Source organism: Nuphar pumila, chromosome 8 (genome assembly GCF_984573655.1).
Source record: "Nuphar pumila chromosome 8, dmNupPumi1.hap1.1, whole genome shotgun sequence".
Classification (NCBI taxonomy): domain Eukaryota; kingdom Viridiplantae; phylum Streptophyta; class Magnoliopsida; order Nymphaeales; family Nymphaeaceae; genus Nuphar; species Nuphar pumila.
This window is the reverse complement of record NC_143256.1, coordinates 119,725,052-119,746,437: the sequence shown is the minus strand read 5'-3', so window position 1 is coordinate 119,746,437 and position 21,386 is coordinate 119,725,052. Positions and strand designations below refer to the sequence as shown.

Genomic DNA, 21,386 nt, shown 5'->3' with positions numbered 1-21,386 from the left:
CCTCTCATGGGAAAGGGAGTGATGTTCTAAAAGTAACCAAGATGGAAAGAGCTAAATGCAGGAAAAGGTGGGACCCACCACCATGCCATGTGGACAACGATTTCCTTGGAGGACCCATGTCCCACGGGAAAAGTGGCCCCTTTCCCGCAGGAAAGGTGGCATTTCCCGTGAAACAAATGGTCTACCTGATCATTCACTTTAAACTCGTGTCCCATGGGAAATTCTGGGTTTCCAAACCGAAATATACAGGGAAAGCAACTATGGATACAGAAAATTCAGTCAGGTTCAAAAAGCTGCATTCAGATACTCTCTTGATTAAAGCATGGTCCAAAAAATTCCAGTCCATGAGCCACTGTACACCTTGCTTATAGACAAATATACAGCACACGAGGAAATGCAGAAAATGGACAGAACATCATCATGACCACAAGCCAAGCAACTTCCATAAAAGGCACATATAAGTAGACTTGTCTGTCTGATGACAGGTGCAACGAAAAGTTGCCTGAAACCATGGAAAACTCTAAACAGAAAAACGAGAAGTTGCCTATAGAGTCGTACAAAAAGCCTATTTCTGCCGCCTTCCTGCTCGTGGTCCCCTTCTAAGTCTTTTCAGGATAGGATTCTCCACGGTTTCTGATGAATCACCAAACAAACAATTTTACAATGGAAACCTTTCTACGTGCAGAAATAGACTGTTTTCCATCAGAAAGAAAATGCAAACCACGAAATATGAACCTTATCTGAAGAGAACACACAAAATTTGTTATAAACACACCTATGGAAATCGCTTCTGGATCTTGTAGCTGCAGATCTTCCCCACCACAGGTGCGCTTTTGATCCACTGTGACTTCACCAGGTTCAACCTTTTCCTCAGGCATGCTGCATAACCCATTATATGGTTCCATATTGCAGAACCTGCAGGTAAGCAGACAACTGCAGATTTCAATAACGTGAATATATGAACACTGAATTTTACATGCATGGGAACAATAATGCACCCATCCATCAAACAAACATCACAGAAATGACGTGTACTAGCTTTATTCTAAGGATACATTAAATATATGTAATTATTAAGAAAATTATAAATTCGGATCTGGCAAGGAAGGAAGCAAACTTCATTGGCTAACCTTTTAGGTATCTGATGTGTAAGACACATCTACATGGGTGCAACCTTCAGCATGCATTAGCAAGTTCACCAACTTCTTTTGCCAATAACAAAATTTGAAACTTCACATGCATTTTTACATTAATTTTCAGCACTAGACATATTTCAGAAATTTTTAGAAGTCCACTAGAAATATGTCTCACATATACAACTTTGAGTTCAACTAAAAAAACCTGATTGCCCATGGTATATGTCAAGATAACTGGGTCAAGTCTTCAAAGTCCTGAATCAGAAGGTAATGAGGAGATCCATATCAACACTCTAGAAAGACTCAACTTTGAGTTGTTCAACTAAAATAACCTGATTGGCTGATTGCCCATGGTATATGTCAAGATAACTGGGTCAAGTCTTCAAGGTCCTGAATCAGAAGGTAATTTGGAGATCCTTATCCACAGTCTAGAAAGACACATATACAACTTTGAATTGTTCAACTAAAATAACCTGATTGCCCATGGTATATGTCAAGATAACTGGGTCAAGTCTTCAAGGTCCCGAATCAGAAGGTAATGAGGAGATCCATATCCGCACTCTAGAAAGACTCCAGCAGGCCCCAAGAGGATAAGGAGATTGCAAATGAAGGAAAGGTGAAAACAGATCAGCATGAAGATCAGTTGCATATCCAGGAAAATATGAAATCTCTTCCATCGCTATAGCAATCAAAATAGAAAGGAACTCTTGAATCTAGCAACTTGTAAATATGGATACCATAACACTGTAAATAATATACAGACACTTCCATCGTCAATATAGAAAGGTAGAGTGAGTAATCCATTTATCTTGGACAAAGGCAAGGAGCAGCCGAACAATGTAAAATTGTTTTCTGTTGTTGTTTGTGTGCTGATAGGCTCTATACCATTTTTTACATGGTATCAGAGCCAGTGAGCTCTCACAGAAAGTTAACAATCTGATCTTTTGTTTTGAGTGCTCCTACATTGATTGTTGTTATGATGTCCTCATCAAACACGAGCTGAGTTGGTCTTGCTCCTAATCTGGCTGTGCAGTGGAACGCCAGCTGTGGAATGCATTTTTGTCTTTGGTATCCATCAAGCTCAACAGCAGCAATTATTTTCTGTGGGGATTAAATATGTAGACGAAACCTATCCTGCTCCTGAACAGTCTATCAAAAAAGGTGATCAAATGAAACCAAATCCAGATTTTTGTCTGGAAATATGCAGATCAGATAGCCTTAAGTTGGACCCAGGATACAGTCACAGTCATTGTTGGAGCAGATTATTCGCATTCCTACGGCTTGAGGAATGCTTGCTCTTGAACATGCCTATGCTCCAAATCCAGTCTTTGAATCATGCAAATGAAAAAGGAGGCTGCAGGATGTCAAGAAAGAAAACAAAGCATGGTTGAGTAACTCAACCATGTCAAACTCTTATCTGACTCGAGTGCTGCAAATGAATCGGTGTTGGAAGAGGACTTGGTACATTATACTTTGAATGGACGGTCTAGTGAGTACAAAAGCTTTATTACCACCATAACAACCTTGAAAAAGCTTCCGACGTACATAAAAATATATGATCTCTTAATTCAAGAGAAGAGGATAGATTTGCTGAAACCTAATCATCCATCATCACAAGTGAAAACTCCTCCACTGCCTTCTTTTCTCAAGAGGCAGAGGTGGTCTTGGTTTTCAAAATTTCTTTCAGAGTAGTTCAGGTAACAAAGATGGTCAGTCTCAAACTTCGCGCCCCAACAACCAAGTTGTTTGTCGATTATGCAGCAGAAAAAATCATACTACATGCACCTGTTATAACATACCTAAGGACTTCGTAGCCATGGCCTTGAACACTATGTAGGACTCATCATGGTACCCCGACACGGGTGCCACTCATCACATCAATGTTGATGATCAGGGCATGACAAGTAAAACCGATTATCAAGGGCTGAAAATGGAGATGGTTGGAAATGGCTCTAAGCTTCCCATTGCTAATATTGGTAATGTTTCCTTGTGTTAAAATGTAAAACTGTACATATATGTATATATAATAATATTATATTATTATATATATATATAAATACATTTTTAATTTCTTTCTTTTCTGTATTTTTTTTCCTTTATTTTTATTTTTTGTCTTTATGTCATCTAGTTCAGTTTGAACTAGAATGACTGTTGCTAGTCAAGTCCTGTCCAGACTTGACTAGCAATAGAGCTGTTGGACTGACACAGTCCAACAGCTCTTAATAGAGCTGTTGGACTGACACATTCCAACAGCTCTAAATAGAGCTGTTGGACTGTGCCCAACAGCTCTATTGAGTCCTCTTTCAGCTGTGTATATAAAGGGGTGCAGCCCCTCTTGTATTTCACTCCAATGCTTCTTAAGCAATTGGTTTTTCATATCAATAAAGAATACATTTTTATTTTTATTTTGTTTCCAGTTATACCCTTTTTAAGGGTTATGCTTTAGTGTCATTCTTGACACTTGCTCTTGTTAATCAAAGCTCGTGTTTCGAAGATCCCCATTTCATTTCATGGTATCAAAGCCGCGGAAGTACTAAATCTTGAGGAAAAGCTGCCTCGGTTTCCGTGCCCGTTTGCAAAAGTGTTCGCCACTTGAAGAGAAGTGTTTTATCACTTCATTGGAGAAGATTTCACATCTTGTTGTATTGTTTTTTTTTCTTTCTTTCTCATTTTCCTTCTTGTTTCTCTTCTATCCCTATTCTTTCTCTCCTTGTAATCGATGGATGACAATGATAAAGTCACCATCATGCCTATGAAACTAAGCGATACGAACTATGTAACATGGGCTTCAATCATGAAGCACCATATATGGGGAAAAGGCTTATGGGGGATTGTGGATGGTTCCGATTCGGAACCTAAGCTATCTCTTACTAAAAAGGAGGGAGATAAAGACGTCCCTCTATCGGAAGAAGAGAAAATCAAGGCTATTGCCTCATACGAGAAGAAATGGAAAGAATGGAGAATATCTCATGTGAAGATAATGTCATGGCTTATCAATAGCGTTGACATTAAAAAATGCTCAAGTCTTGCCAAATTTGATCATGCCGATAAGGCATGGGAATACCTTAAGAATATGTATTCCCTTAAAGATATTGCACACGTGTGCAACCTCCAAGAAAAAGTTCGAATGATGACACAAGGAGACAAAACTATTCGTGAATATTACAATGGGTTGTCCGAACTTTGGGAAGAACTTTCCCTTTTAGAACCAAAGTGGCATTGTGCCGAAGACATCGAGCTTCGTTAGAAACAACTCGATGTTGAACATTTTTACCAGTTTATCACTGGATTAAGGCCGGAATTTGAAACCACTAAATCGGCCCTACTTCACCGGGGAAAAATTCCTTCTATTGTTGAAACTATTGAAGAGTTAACAATGAAAGAAAATCGTCTCCGGAAAGGTTCTTTAAAAATTGAAGATGATTTCGTTTTAGCCGTGTCTAGACCAGGGAATCATGTTCGATCATATAGGCCTCCTCACTTTAACCGACAAAATGGTGACTATGATAAGAAGAAAGTTATTTGTCATCACTGTCATGAACCGGGACACTACAGGCCACAATGTCCCAAACTTAAGGAGCTGAGAGAAAAAAGAGCTGCAATTGCTAGATCGGAGCCTAAAGATCAGGATGCACTAGTTTCCCTGGCCCAACTAATGGAGATCCTTCAGCCTCTCATCAAAGGTACCTCTTCTTCATCTGAAGCTTCAACCGGCGCAGCAGCCTCATCTTTTTCTGATTTAGGTAAAATTTCTTGGCTTCTTGACTCTGGTGCATCTTTTCATATGACCCCAAATAATCAAAGTCTATCCAAATGTGTTAAAAATAAAACAAGTGTGTCAAAGGTCTTTACTGCTGATGGGACTTCTCTTGAAATAGAATAGGAGATTTTGAAAAAATTTATAAAACAATTTTTTTTATTCCAGAAATTAGACATGTTCCCAAATTAAATTTAAATCTTTTATCTGTATCTCAAATTTCTGATTATGGGTGTAATATTTCTTTTTCTTCTCATGGTTGTTGGGTACAGGATCGCCAGTCAGGCAAGCTGATTGGGGAAGGCCATAGAGAAGGAGGACTCTATTACATGGATTTTTTGGAAAAGCCGAAGAAAGCTTTTTGTTATAATATTCAAAAAATAGAGTTGGAACTGTGGCATAAGAGACTTGGTCACCCACATATAGCCAAAATCCAACATTTTCCAAATCTAGGGAAATTTTGTAACTCTGAATCATTTGATTGTAAAGATTGTATTCTCGGCAAAATGAAAAGATTACCATTTCAGAACAGAACCTTTTTCTCTTCAAGACCACTTGAATTAATACACTCGGATGTTTGGGGTCCTGCACCAGTAATTTCTAAAGGAGGATTTGTTTACTATGTTATTTTTGTCGATGATTTCTCCCGACATACGTGGATGTACTTTCTCAAACATAAGTCTGAAGTATTTTCATACTTTCAAACTTTTCATAATATGGTTAAAAACAAATTTCAAAATGATATTACTATTTTTCGCACAGATTCAGGGGGAGAGTTTTTATCCACAGATTTTCAAAATTATCTTAAATTGCATGGCATCACACATCAAAGATCTTGTCCTTATACACCTCAACAAAATGGACTGGCAGAACGAAAACATCACCATATTATAGAAACCACTAGAACTTTATTAATAGCAAATCAAGTCCCTAAAGACTTTTGGGCAGAAGCTGCCTTAACTGCCACCTATCTCATTAATAGGATGTCATCTTCTTCGTTACAAAATATCACTCCCATTGAAAAACTTATGAACATTTCTCCAGACTACTCTAGATTAAGAATATTTGGGTGCAAATGTTTCATATTTACTGACAAAAATGATAAACTTTCCCCTCGTGCGATTCCCTGTGCCTTTTTAGGATATGCTGAAAACCAGAAAGGTTATAGATGTTTTGACTTCAAAAATAATAAACTATATGTGTCTAGAAATGTTTCCTTTCTTGAAAAGGAGAGCTTCTTTGATTTTAGAAAATTAAAAGACGTCACTGAGTACTCCTTTTTGCTAGATCTAACATCAACATCTGATGAATATGACCTTGATTGTAACTTTGATGATGATCCAAGAATTATTGATCTTAATGTTGAAAATGAAGAAGTTCATAGAGATACTAGTATTCAATATTCCAGGCGACAAGAGTCTAATACTCCATGTGCACTTGAGAAATATTCTAACATTCCAACTAGACAATCATCCCGGATCTCGAGGCCTCCAGAAAAGTTTGTATCATACGAGTCTTTCTCACCCACATATAGGGCAGTTATTGCATTAATTCACTCATATGAAGAACCATCCACATATTTTCAAGCAAAAAATGATATCAAATGGATAGAAGCCATGAAAGTTGAATTAGATGCACTTGAAAAGGCTTCTACATGGAATATTCAAGATCTTCCTCCAGGGAAGAAAACTATAGGATGTCGATGGGTTTATAAAATTAAAACCAAGAGTGATGGTACTCTTGAAAGATATAAAGCCCGTTTAGTAGCCAAAGGTTATGCCCAAGAATATGGGATTGATTATGAAGAAACCTTTGCTCCGGTGGCTCGTATGACTACTGTCCGAACCTTAATTGCCTTAGCTTCTATCAAAAAATGGTCTATTTTTCAAATGGATGTCAAAAATGCTTTTTTAAATGGAAAGCTAGTTGAAGAAGTATATATGGAACCCCCTCCTGGTCTAAGTATTCCTAAGGGTAAAGTCCTTCGCTTAGAAAAAGCTCTTTATGGACTTAAACAAGCACCAAAAGCTTGGTATGATAGGTTTAGTCGTGTTATGATTGATATTGGTTTTCAATTCTGTTTAACTGACACTGCTTTGTTTATTAAGAATTCTGATGCAGGGATCATTGTGCTTCTTCTCTATGTGGATGATATGATCATCACCGGAAGCGATAAACAGGGAGTTGAAACAATCAAAACACTTCTTAAATCTCATTTTGAAATGACTGATTTGGGCTTGTTGAGATATTTTTTAGGCATTGAAGTTGCTTATTCTCCTAGAGGATATTTATTATCTCAGACTAAATTTGCTTTTGATATTGTTTTCAGGTCTGGTATTACTGATGATAAGAAAGTTGACACTCCAGAAGTTGTTAATGTTAAAATGAAGATTGATGATGGAGAACTTCTTGCAGACCCTACTCCTTACAGACAGCTTGTCGGGGCACTTTCCTATCTATCCATTACCAGACCAGATATAGCACATGCTGTTCATACAGCAAGTCAATTTCAACATGCTCCTACTTCTGTTCATATGGGAGCAGTCATGCGTATTATCAGATACATCAAGTCCTCTCTTTCACGAGGACTTTTCTTATCTTCCTCCTCTTCTCTTGATTTAATTGCATATACTGATGCTGATTGGGGAGGTGATCCCAATAACAGACACTCAACCACTGGCTTTTGTGTCTTTTTAGGGGAATCATTAATCTCGTGGAGGTGTAAAAAGCAGCAGAAGGTATCTCTCTCATCCACCGAAGCTGAATACAGAGCCATGGCAACCACGACCATGGAAGTAGTTTGGCTCCGACGACTGCTTGCTGACATGGGAGTTGAAGCAACAAAGGCTTCACAAATGTGTTGTGACAACAAAAGTGCGATCTACATTGCCAGTAACAGAACATTCCACGAACGCACCAAACACATCGAAATGGATTGTCACTACGTCAGAGAGGAATATCTACACGGGATAATTGATCTGCCATATGTCACTTCAGAATATCAGTTAGCAGACTTCTTTACAAAGCCTCTCGCTGCTCCCCGATTTCACTTTCTCTTAGACAAACTTTCGCTCATTGTACCGTAAGTTTGAGGGGGAGTGTTAAAATGTAAAACTGTACATATATGTATATATAATAATATTATATTATTATTATATATATATATATAAATACATTTTTAATTTCTTTCTTTTCTGTATTTTTTTTCCTTTGTTTTTATTTTTTGTCTTTATGTCATCTAGTTCAGTTTGAACTAGAATGACTGTTGCTAGTCAAGTCCTGTCCAGACTTGACTAGCAATAGAGCTGTTGGACTGACACAGTCCAACAGCTCTTAATAGAGATGTTGGACTGACACATTCCAACAGCTCTAAATAGAGCTGTTGGACTGTGCCCAACAGCTCTATTGAGTCCTCTTTCAGCTGTGTATATAAAGGGGTGCAGCCCCTCTTGTATTTCACTCCAATGCTTCTTAAGCAATTGGTTTTTCATATCAATAAAGAATACATTTTTATTTTTATTTTGTTTCCAGTTATACCCTTTTTAAGGGTTATGCTTTAGTGTCATTCTTGACACTTGCTCTTGTTAATCAAAGCTCGTGTTTCGAAGATCCCCATTTCATTTCACCTTGAACTCAACTGGAAACTCTTTTATTTTGAAGAATATTCTTCATGTCCCTAAGATTAAGTGAAACTTACTTTCAGTTGCTAGATTTACTAAAGACAATAACTCTTTCTTTGAATTTCACTCACGGTTTTTGTGTCAGGGATCAACAGGGGCGAGATTATTTGCCAAAGAGGACCGAATAAAATGGTGTATACCTTTGTGCTGATGGAAAAGGTAACAGTTCAAATAAGTTTGCTGAAGCAAACATTGTCTATGGTTGTCCTAAAATAACTGTGGAGACTTGGCACTATCGTTTGGGTCATCCTGGATTCAAAGTTATTAATTCTATGATGAAAATGGTGATATGTCAAATAGATTATGTTCAGCTTGTGTAGTTAGTAAGATGCAATTTCCCTTTGATAAGTCAAATTTTGTCGCTCGGTCTCCCTTAGAAATTATTCATGCTGATCTATGGGGGCCAACACCCTTTATGTCAACAGAGGGGTATCAATATAATCTGCTTCTTGTTGACCATTTTCTCTCGATTTTCTTGGTTGTTCCCATTGAAAAGAAAATCTGATGCTCTATCTTGTTTTACAACTTTTAGAAGCATTGTTGAAAAACAAATTGGGCATGACATCAAGGTCTTCCATAGTGATGGAGGGAGCAAATTCATAAATGATGAATTTTGTCTTTCGCGATCAACATGGTATCAAAAGGCAGTCCAACGACTAGTTGGACTGTCTCCCAACAGTCACATTGTGACAAAAGAAAAATAATAAAAATAAAAGGTAAAAAGTACATTTCAGTCCCTAGTGGACTGTACTAAATACAGGTTTACAAAAAAACTAAAATGCCCTTGGCAGAATACCCTTGACAGGTATTTGTATACACCTAATTTTAACATCCGGATGTCGAGCTATACTATTGGTATAGTTTTCAATCCCAACCATGGTGCACGTAAGCTTAGAAAAGCAGGACAAAGCCGGTGGTTAGGTAGACGCCCAGTTGTTCGTGCAATGAATCCAGTGGATCATCCTCCTTGTTCTCCTTCTTCGCACCTAGAGAGAGAAGCGGTGGGGATGGGGTCGGCTCTTTCTTCTTCATCTTCTCCTCCTTGTTCTCCTTCGTGGAGAGAGAGAGAGAGAGAGAGAGAGAGAGAGAGAGAGATTGGGGCTGGGATCAGTTCCTTCGTCTTCTCCTCGTTCTCCTTCATGGAGAGAGAGAGAGAGACGGTGGGGAAGGGGGTTACGAGATACCCCTTCCCCTTTTATAATAAAAAATTCATTCCCCCCTTTTTCAAAAATTATACTTACATATATTTTTTTCAATTGTTAATATGAACCCTAATATAGATATCCATATATGATCCATACCCAAACTCTCTCTCTCTCTCTCTCTCTCTCTCCATATATATATATATATATACATATATATATATATATATATGTGTGTGTGTGTGTGTGTGTGTGTGTGTGAGGACGTATTATCGGATGCCTTTGGCATCAAACCAGGTCAGATGCGCCAGAGGCATCTAATTCTCTTTTTTTTGTGCCTTTTGGACCCTTTAGAGCCAGTCCAGGACCGCTGCTAAAAGTCCATAAAAACGAAAAAAAGTGCAACATTGATCGTGCGTGATCAACAGTGGTGCTTTCGTCTGAACTGTTTGATGATACACTCTACTCTCTATATATATAGCCATGTCCCTGTACCCTCATTTTTTAAAATTGTTGTGTCGTACCCTCTGTACTCTATATATATAGCCATGTCCTTGTAACTGTACCCGCAGCCGTACCCGTACCCATGTGACATAGGTGATTAGCTTACCATGGAGGTAGGCAAAGAGCAACTGAACCACGTAAAATCATTTACTGTTCTTGTTTGTGTGTGTGCCCATCAATTCTATACCATTTTTATAGTATAGAGCATCATTGTGGAACATTATACTATGGCCTTTGGCGGACTATAATAAGCTCACCAAATATTCTTCCCCTAACAGTTATGAAACCCAATCTATTTTCACCAATAGGCACCATCTGGTTGAGTCTAGCAAACTTAAATAAGAGGCATCCCGACCATCTCAAATTCCGGTTCACATCTATGCATGCTTATTCTCAAAATATATAAAAAATGGCTTTGTTATTTCAGTACATTATTGCTACAAATCAAGCAAAGGACATGGGGAATTTGGTCAGTAACAATAAGTTGAGGCAAACTGAGTCCTTGCAAAGACAGACAAACACGTCCATTTATGAAATAAAGCCATGAAAAACGAGAAAGAAGGGCAATAAGAAGGTGATATGTATAAATGTATCCTCAGAGGGAAAAGCCCAAAAAACAATTAAGAACAATGCAATGAGAAAGAGAGCACCAACCATTCATTAGGCAAGACCATGTTGTCAAAATGATTATCTAGCCTCCTCCACTTTAGACATTTGTTGCATTGGACCCACTTGTAATCAGGCTTTAATTTGGCATTGCTTTTCACCTAAAATAGCAAAAAATGATCCATTACATTAGCAGAAATAGCACACGAGAATGAATATGCTGTGAAAATGTCTATGAAGAGACAATACGTATACAAGCACAAATACTTTACAAAAGATATGCACGAAGGCACTCACACAACACTTGAACAACTACGCACAAATGCGTAAAAATAGCAAACATGCATTAAGGCATGTGTTTCAATAAAAAAAGAGAATGCTTGAGACTCTCAAGTTGTTAGTTACAAAGGGGGAACACCCCTATTTATACAAGCAAAAGGGACCACATGGGGGGCTCCCAAAGGAGTCGTTGGGGAGCCCCCAATGGTCACATTTGTGACCGTTGGGGACCCCCAACGACTCTATTGGGAGGCCCCCAATGTGACATGACACTTAAAAAGAAGAAAATAAAAATAGAAAAAATAAAAAGAATAGAAAATAAAATAAAGAAGAAATTACAAGCATTATTCCAAGTGGAATATGCGTAAAAGGTAAAATTACAGAAATACCCTTTCGGTTATTATGGACAAATAAAATATATATATATATATATATATATATATATATATATACTTACAATGTTGGTTTGCAATTACATTTTAACACCCCCCCTCAAACTTACGGTGCGATAACCGCAAGTTTGCCAAGAAGGAAGTGAAATCTGGGCGAGCAAAGAGCCTTAGTGAAGAAGTCCGCCAGTTGATACTCAGACGTCACGTATGAAAGATCAATGACCTTCTTTAAGTATTCTTCCCTGACATAGTGGCAGTCCATTTCTATATGCTTTGTTCGCTCATAAAAAGTGTGATTCTTGGCAATATAAATTGCACTCTTGTTGTCGCAGCATAACGTGGTTGGTCCTCTAATGAAAACGTCCATATCTTCTAGAAGACGCCAAATTTATACAATTTCCATGGTGGTGGACGTCATGGCTCTATATTCTGCTTCGGTGGAGGACAGAGAGACCTTCTGTTGCTTTTTACATCGCCAAGAAATCAGAGACTCACCTAAGAAGACACAAAAACTAGTGGTGGAATGACGATTATTAGGGTCACCTCCCCAATCTGAGTCAGTAATAACAATTAGCTTTAATTCAGAGAAGAAGACAAGAATACTCCCTTATTTACAGTTTTCTTTAAATACCTGATGATGCGAAGCACATCACTCATGTGAACGGTTGTGGGAGCATGCTGAAACTGACTGGCAATGTGAATTGCATGAGACAAATCAGGCCGAGTGATGCTAAGGTACATCAACGAGCCTACCAATTGCCGGTAAGGAGTAGGATCAGTTAGAAGGATCCCGTCATCCATCGTCATTTTTTAGCCAACTATTTTAAAAGTTTCGCAAACTTTGTCATCAGAAATTCTTGACCTGTCATTAATCTCACATGCAAGTTTAGATTAAGATAAAAAATAACCACATTGAGAATAAGCAACCTCAATTCCAAGAAAGTATGTTAGAAAACCTAAATCTGACATCTCAAATTTCGAAGTCAAGACAGACTTAATACCCTTGACACCTTGAACATCATCACCTGTAATTAACATATCATCAATATAGAACAATAATATCATAATCCCTGCATCAGATATTCTAGTAAATAATGTAGTATCAGTATAACAAGAAGAAAATCCATTTTCTAGCATTACACTGTTAAATCTATCATACCATGCTTTGGGAGTCTGTTTCAAACCATAGAGGGCTTTTAGAAGGCGAAGAATTTTATCTTTAGGAATCTTCATGCCTGGTGGGGCATCCATATAAACTTCTTCGTTAAGATCACCATTTAAAAAAGCATTTTTCACATCCATTTGAAAAATATTCCAGTTTTTGATAGACGCAATAGTAATAAGACATCTAACTGTAATCATTTGGGCTACAGGAGCAAAAGTTTCTTCATAATCAATACCATATTTTTTGCCATACCCCTTTGCGACTAAGCGAGCTTTGTATCTCTCCAGAGATCCATCGCTCTTAGTTTTAACCTTAAATACCCAACGACAACCTATAGTTTTCTTTCCAATAGGTAGAGTTTGGAATTCCCATGTCTCAGCTTTTCTAAGAGCATTGAGTTCATTTTACATAGCTTCTTGTCATTCTATACATTTTTTAGCTTCTTCAAAATTTCTTGGTTCAAAGTAAGAATGAATAACATTAAGACAAGCCCTATATCTGGGTGAAAACGAATCAAAAGCGACAAATCGAGTTAGAGGTCTCCTATTTCTTTCAGATCTTCTGTGATCAGGAGTGGGAACAGACTCACTATATTGATCAATAGCACTTCTGAAAGTATCTTAATTTCTACGAGAATAGGTTATTGGGTCACTTGAAATTCTGCCTTCTTAGATATTGGGTGAGTTAAGTTCATCAATATCTACCCCATTTTCCCCATGATGATTTGATGATACTTCATCTCACTAGACATATCATCGTTACTAGACAATAAGTCAAATAAGAAAGAATAATCAATATTTTTCTGGCGGGAAACATTTCTTTCAAATCCGCTCTCATTTTCTAAGAAAGTCACATTTCTTGAGACATATAACTTATCAATTTTAGGGTCATAACATCGAAACCCTTTTTGAGTTTTGGAATATCCAAGAAAGACGTAGGGAATAGCCTTGGGAGAGAGTTTATCATTCTTATCAGTAAGTATAAAACACTTACAACCAAAGACTCTTAACCTATTATAATCAGGTTCCATCTTATGTAAAACTTCAAAAGGTAAGCGATTATGAGATATAATAAAGCAATGGCTACTTCAGCCCAAAAGTTTTTAGGAATATTTTGGGATATAAGAAGGGTTCTAGTGGTCTCAATGATGTCTATGTTTCCTTTCGGCCAACCCATTTTGTTGAGGGGTTTTAGGACAAGACCTTTGGTGAACAATACCACTATCCTCAAGATATTTTTTGAATTCATTGGAGAGATATTCTCCTCCAGAATCACTTCTAAATATCTTTATGTTGTTGAATTGATTCATGATCATTACATGAAAGGATTTGAAGCATTGTAAAGTCATCCACAAAGATTACATAGTAAGAAAAACCCCCTTTTGAAACAATTGGTGCAGGTCCCCAAACATCTGAATGAACAATTTTGAAAGGTAAAGAATAGAACATAGTTCTTTGCTTAAGAGGTAAACTTCGCATTTTCCCAAGAATACAATCATTACAAGAAAATGAACTTTTAGAGAGATCTTTTGCAAAATGTAAATAAGACAACTTGGTGATGTTAGGATGACCAAGACTTTTGTGCCACACATTTACATCTTTGTGTCGAGCAATATTACAATTTTTTTTTGGAATTTGAAGAAAGTCCATATAGTATGAGTCTCCCTTCCTAAAGCTTTCTCCAATCAATTTTCCGGATCGGCGATCCTGTATTGAACATTTATCAAAAGAAAATTTAATATCGCAACCATGGTCCGAGAGTTGAGAAACAGAGAGAAGGTTTAAGTTTAGCTTAGGTATAAATCTGATTTTTAGAATAAAAAAATCTTGAGTTTCAAAATTTCCTATGCCTTTAATTTCAAGAGAGGTTCCATCCGTAGTGAAAACAAAAGATGGTGAAATATTTTTTGAATAATCGGAAAGAGAATATATGTTTGGGGACATATGAAAAGATGCATCGGAGTCCAAAAGCCAAGAAACTTTACCTGGAGGGGAAGAGGTAGATACAGTGGCACCGGAGGTAGCTCCCTTGAGGAGAGGTTGAAGAGCTTCCACTATTTGATTTAGTGAAAGAGATCAACTTGAAGATGCCTTCTTCGTTTGCGGTATACCGGTGGTGGCCATGGCTAGAAGTCTCTTCCATTTAGGGCATATAGGTTTGATATGCCCCGGTTCTTTACAAAAATGGTAAATTTTTTTGCTATAGTCCTTTTTTCCCCCTTGCCCACTATTTCTTCCTTGATTTTGTGGTTTAAAATGAGGTCGATAGGCTTTTACATTGTTTCTAGGTCTTGATACGACATTGACCCCATTATTTTCTTCATAATTAGAATGAACGGCAAGAACATTTGATCCTTGTTTACTTATACTCATACGGGTCTCTTCACCACTTAATTTGGTGAGAACATCCTCAAGAGAGGGGGGAGTAAATGAGGATAAAAGAGACGACCTTATTTGCTCAAATTCGGGCCTTAGCCCATTCAAAAAGTTGAAGAACCAGTCTTCTTCAAGACTTCAAGTTGCTTCTGACGGAGTTCAATTGCTTCTCCACTCCATTTTGGTTCAAGCATAGCAAGCTTATCCCAAATAGAAGAAAGGTCGGCGAAATATTCTCTAATAGTCATGTCGCCTTGTTGAAGAGTAAGAGCCTTCTTTTGAAGGTAGTATTTATGGGAAAGATTCCTTGAGGTATACATTTTTTCAAGATAATGTCATGCTTCCGAAGCTTTCTTGAACTTAATAATATTGGCATTAATCTTGGTTTCAACCGACGAAAAAATCCAAGAAAGAATCTTAAAATTCTCCATTTCCCATTCGTCATGTTTCTTGGAATAATCCTCAAGTGCTTTTGTTCTTTCATCCCCTTCAAGAATCTTGATTTCTCCATCTTTAACAATAGTAATTTTCGGTTCGGGTTCCGGGATTGTGCCTTGCACATAACCCCATAAACCCTTCTCTTTTACGTGAGCCTCCATATTCCCGGCCCAAACATGATAGTTGGAGCCATTTAGTTTAAAGCCGAGAACAAAGGAGGACTCTTTTTCGCCCATTAGAGAGTAAAGATAGAGGGAGAAATACGTACCAAAAGGATATCTTTAAGTCTTACTTGCACAAGATTCTTCTAAAATATTGGAGAAGCAAGATCCACCACTTCAATCTTCAAAACACCGAAGGCACGCTTTTTGAGGCACTCAAAAAACAAAGAATCCCACGATCTTCTATTACCAACTTGGCTCTGATACCATGTGAAAATGTCTATAAAGAGACAATATGTATACAAGCACAAATACTTTACAAAAGATGTGCACAAAGGCACTCACACAACACTTGAACAACTACGCACAAATGCGTAAAAATAGCAAACATGCATTAAGGCATGTGTTTCAATAAAAAAGGAGAATGCTTGAGACTCTCAAGCTATTAGTTACAAAGGGGGAACACCCCTATTTATACAAGCAAAAGGGACCACATGGGGGGCTCCCAAAGGAGTCGTTGGGGAGCCCCCAATGTGACACGACACTTAAAAAGAAGAAAATAAAAATAGAAAAAATAAAAAGAATAAAAAATAAAAAATAAAAAATAAAATAAAGAAGAAATTACAAGCATTATTCCAAGTGAACTATGCGTAAAAGGCAAAATTACAGAAATACCCTTTCGGGTATATATATATATATATATATACACACACACACACACATAGAGATACGTATACATACATACATAGTATATATGTATCTCTCTCTATATATATATAAATATATATACTTACAATGTTGGTTTGCAATTACATTTTAACATATGCATCCACGCATGAATACGAGAGAGAGAGATGAAAAAGGAGCAGAAATACAGATTTATCCTTTATCATTAAAATGACACGAAAATATTTGATGCAGGTATAAAAACATAACCCACAGATTGAAGTTGAAATGTAAGCTGATTGATACATTTTTTTATCAAACTTTACAAAAAATCTAGTGAAAAGAAAACTTTATCATTCTTGAGAAGAATCCTATTCTTGGACATTATCAGCTTACTCCTAATGGAAGAGGATAAAATGCAATTTGACAGGCTTCAATATCAATATGGAATTAAAAGCCCCTAGTGCAAAAGTTAATCCAACTCCATGCTTGAAAGAACTAGGAAGCAAAGGAGGTGGATGTATGATGGTGGGGATGAGAAGCATAACATTATGGAAGACTTTTTATGTTAACTACATCAAACAGTTTCTAAAATTTCAAATATAGAGGTGCACCTGAAATGGGAGACTTTGTAGTTGTGGAACTCAATGTTTGTTATGCCTCAACATCATTATCATACTTTTTAGGTTTGATTATGTAATGTGAGAAAAGTACTCCTGCCAATATGTAGTCCTTCCCACATGAGGGCGCCCCCTTTTCTTATTTTTTTGATTCATGGTTATAATTTTTCTTTCTGATAGAATTAGATTGTTTTGGTCATTTCTATTCTATTATAACATGCATCATTTGTATATGTGACTAGTGAATGTATCATATCTTGCTTTTTGCATTTCCAAAGGAACAAAAATATGCTCAATCTTCTTTTCTCATACTTCATATGGTACCAAACATTGGGAGAGGGAGAGGGAGAGGAAAATACAATATCTGCCAAGTGTAGTATAATTAGGGAGCCATTGGAATCCACTGGAGTTCTAGTAATTGCAGCTTGTATAAAACTTAGTGCACGATGAAAGGCCTTATATAGGTTTTTGGTCTTTCATTTATGATTCTTCTATATGCTCGAATAAGAACTGTTAAATTCCATGAAGGTTCTTTTACCAAGATAATTCATGTCCTAGATGTGCATTGAAACAAAAGATGGATAAAGTCGCTAAATGCTAAACCTATAGGAGAAACTCTAGCAGCCACAACACTGACTTTGTGGGAAGGTGGATCATGAACTATGTGTACGCTCATCTTGCATCAACAAAAGCATCATAACATGCAATTACTACAAGGAATTAAAACATATGGATTAAACTTGTCAAAACATGAAGAAGAAACCATTGACTGTTTCCCTGTAAAGACCGTTGATCAATTTCATCAATAAATTCAGCAGTTTTTATAGCAGTTTTCTATATGCCTCTACCCATACATATAGAAGCATGGCATTCTTATGTATCTCACATAATTTCTCCAGTTGGTTGATAGTTTGATACTCTCAAGACCTTCATGCCATATGCTAGTGACTTTCACGGACAGAACCTGTAGTGCAGCCTTTTATACTGCAAGTGGTGCTATTATGCCAGTCTCAAAAGTTAGTTCTAATACTCCTTTATTTAGTTCATCTAGCAAGCAAGTTATTTCAAGTATGTTGCACATTTTCTTTTACTAACAATCAGATTTGGGTTGGTCAAATAATCACATGTGAATTTTGTATGTCATCCTTCCTATTGGTTGCTAATATAGAATCAACAATTTGAGAGGACAAGCAGCTGTCAAAAGGGAGGGTGTAAATGCTACTTAAACCCATTAGAGTTGAGATACAACTTTCTTTAGCCAAAGGTGCAACCAGAACTTTCAGATCCTTAAGTTTTGTAACATCAGCGGCCGGCTCATAACTCTGGTTGGGGTTGTAGCATGTTTCTTCATTTGGAGCAATTAACAAGCTAACATGTTTCTTTACATGCTAGATATTAGTTACGTGAAGACCATAAGTGTTAAATTGTACCATGTTTATGTATGGTCATATATATATATATACATGTTTGTATATATGCATACAAGTATGTATCTTCATATTGTTGTAATAGGTAATACCCATTAGGGGTATTTTGATCTTTTCACAAGTACGTAATAGGCTGTGCCCATTAGGGACATGTGTCATTGTACACTTTTCTTTTTCTTTATTTTTTCTACTTTGTAATTTCAATCTTTGTAATAGGCATTATTGTAAAATGCCCAATATAGTCGTTGGGAGCTCCCAACGACTAATTTTATAGCCATTGGGATGCTCCCAACAGCTCCATAAAGGCTCTCATGTGTATATAAAAGGGGTCCTCCCCTTGTGTTGGGTTATGCTTTCTCAAGCACCCACTCTCTCAATAATATTCTTTATTTTCTACTTGTGTTTTAGCCCATACGTGGCTTATTTGTGTATGCTCTTGACCCATAAGTGGTTATTGTGTTCTTGTAAGTCCATAATATTAGAATATAGATTGGATATGGATCCAGTACTGGATCCATATCCATATAGAATAGGCTCACGTGGTTTGATACATCATAATGTATTTTACATTACTAACCAAGGGCAATCTTGCCATTGTAAAATTATTATAAACCTATTCTATATTAATGATGTTTTAGTGCAGCACGCTCGATTGAAGAGGCTGCCGACTCCAAGGAAATCCCCTCTCCTCTCTCCTCTCTTCCCACTCCTTCTTCTCGGTATTCACGATAGAACTGCCAATCCAAGCAGTTTTAACATGGTATCAGAGCAGCTGATTAATCTGGGCATAACAGTGCTCTCGTGAGGGATCGTGATACCATCTGCCAAGCCTTCAACCGACGTGATACCATCTGCCAAGCCTTCAGCCGAGCCTTTTCCTGCCAAGCCTTCAGCCGAGTCTTTTCCCTCATCAGCGATCGTGAACAGTCCCTCATCAGCCGAGCCTTTTCCTGCCAAGCCTTCAGCAGAGTCTTTTCCCTCATCAGCGATCGTGAAAAGGACAAGCCTTCAGCCGAGTTTTTTTTTTTTCTCATCAGCGATCGTGAAAGTGCCAAGCCTTCAGCCGAGATTTTTTTTTTCCCTCATCAGCGATTGTGAACAGTCCCTCATCAGCCGAGATTTACCGTGCCTAACCTTCAGTCCAGTTCACAGACGAGCTGAGTCTTCTAATCCTCTTCTTCAGAACAGCCGATTTCCTCTACTTCAGCCGAGTTTGAAACAGGTCACGCCTGATTCATTTCTTTCTCCCTTTTCAGCGAGTTTTTTTTTTCGCTCTCTTCCTTTTACTACTGAAATACTTCTTTTCTATCAACTGTTTCTTCTATTTTACTTCGCTGAGTTTCCTTTCAGCTTCATTCCCATTCATCGCCTGAAAACTGTTTCTTTTCTTTCCCACGCTGTCGTTATTTTCTGTTTTTCTTCTCCATCAATTCTGAACATCACGTTACTGCTGGTCTAAAATCTGTTTTGTCACGACTGCTTTATTCTCTTCTACTTAACCTTTTATCTTGAAATTGCTCTGTCGCTTTATTGCTTCAGCCACTAGAGTTTTCATTTCAGTTTCAGTCACTAATACTTCAGGCAAGCCGTATCTTCTCCTTGTCAACCAGCTACCAATGGATACTTCAGGCAATTCGGGTCTTTCTTCCAACTTCCTTGGACAACTAGTTTCAGAAAAATTGACTACCAACAACTACCTGACTTGGAAAAGGCAAATTGCTCCTTTTATTCGTAGTCAAGACCTTTCAGGCCACTTGGATGGATCTACTCCTATACCTCCAGAATTTATCATAACCGAAACCAAAGAAGATGGAGGATTGCCGAATACTATTCGCAATCCTGCATTTGTTTCCTGGATGAAGCGCGATCAAGCTCTTGTTGCATACATCACTTCCACATTATCTCAAGAGATATTGATTTCCATTCCTGATGATTGCACATCCAAAGTTTTGTGGAAGGTTTTAGCTCAGACATATTCTCAGATATCAGAGGCTAAAGTGTTGTTTCTCAAACGCGAATTTCAGATGTTAAGAAAGGGGACAATGAGCATTATTGAATTCTTAAATCAAGTTAAAAGCATTACGGACCAGTTAGCCATGGTTGGATATCCAGTATCAGATAAAGAAAAGGTGCAACAAACATTGAATGCCTTGGGATCAGAATATCATGTCCTTGTGACCTCCTTATTGTGCTTACCTACATTACTCAATTTTGAGGAATTACGCGCCAAACTGCTTCAATACGAAATGACTCTGAAGAGCATGTCTGATACTTCAGCTGGACAATCATCTACGCATGAGGTTCTTGCCACAGGAATGATAGTTGATCGAGCACGAGGAGGACGTGGCAGAGGCAGGGGAACTGCCATCCAGGGTGGACGCGTATTGTTACCCACACCAAATTTCATAGCCAGTTTTTCAAGGAATGTTCCCACATGCTATCAGTGTAATAAACGGGGTCACATCAAAGCCAACTGTTGGTTCAACCCGCAAAATCGAAACAGAGCGCAAAATAATAAAAATATTGCTACACCAGGAACTGCAGGTACCTTTCGGGTCAGTGATAGCATTAAGGATCTTCTTTTATCTGCAATGGCCAACTTGAACTTGAAACAGAATGATGATGGAATATGGTATGTTGACTCCGGGGCAGCGACTCATGTTACTGGCAATGCAGGTAAATTCTCTACTTTGTTTCCCTATTCTGGAAAATCTAATATTGTAACTGGAGATGAGACTCACCACCCTATTTCAAACATAGGCAATGTCCTTATTCCTTTGTCTGAGTCATCTATTTCTTTATCTGATGTCGTTCATGCACCAAATATAAAGAAAAACATTGTCTCTGTATCTAAACTTGTTGACTCTACCAATTCATCTGTGGAATTTACTCCTACTTCTGTCTTTGTCAAGGATCTTCAAACGAAGGAGATGTTCGTTAAAGGAGAACGACGTGGAAACATGTATATCTTCAATGAAGATCCAGCCTCCAGTGTCTTGAAGCCCAAGTCTGATCATGTCTCTGAAAACGTCCTAAGT

The 21,386-nt window shown here is 37.6% G+C and overlaps 1 protein-coding gene across 2 annotated transcripts in view; it reads right to left on the bottom strand.

Moving 5' to 3' along the window:
• Window positions 1-369: 369 nt before the first annotated feature.
• The window catches only part of LOC149830418 (uncharacterized), a 67,261-nt gene continuing 46,244 nt past the window's right edge, over window positions 370-21,386 (bottom strand). For both annotated transcript variants that reach the window (XM_090016504.1, XM_090016505.1), the window contains 3 exons: window positions 10,874-10,986; window positions 776-915; window positions 370-633 (listed from right to left, as the gene is read on the bottom strand). In XM_090016504.1, coding sequence (XP_089872630.1) covers window positions 566-633; window positions 776-915; window positions 10,874-10,986 — 321 coding nt within the window. In that variant the 3' untranslated portion in view covers window positions 370-565. The remainder of the gene's footprint in view (window positions 634-775; window positions 916-10,873; window positions 10,987-21,386) is intronic.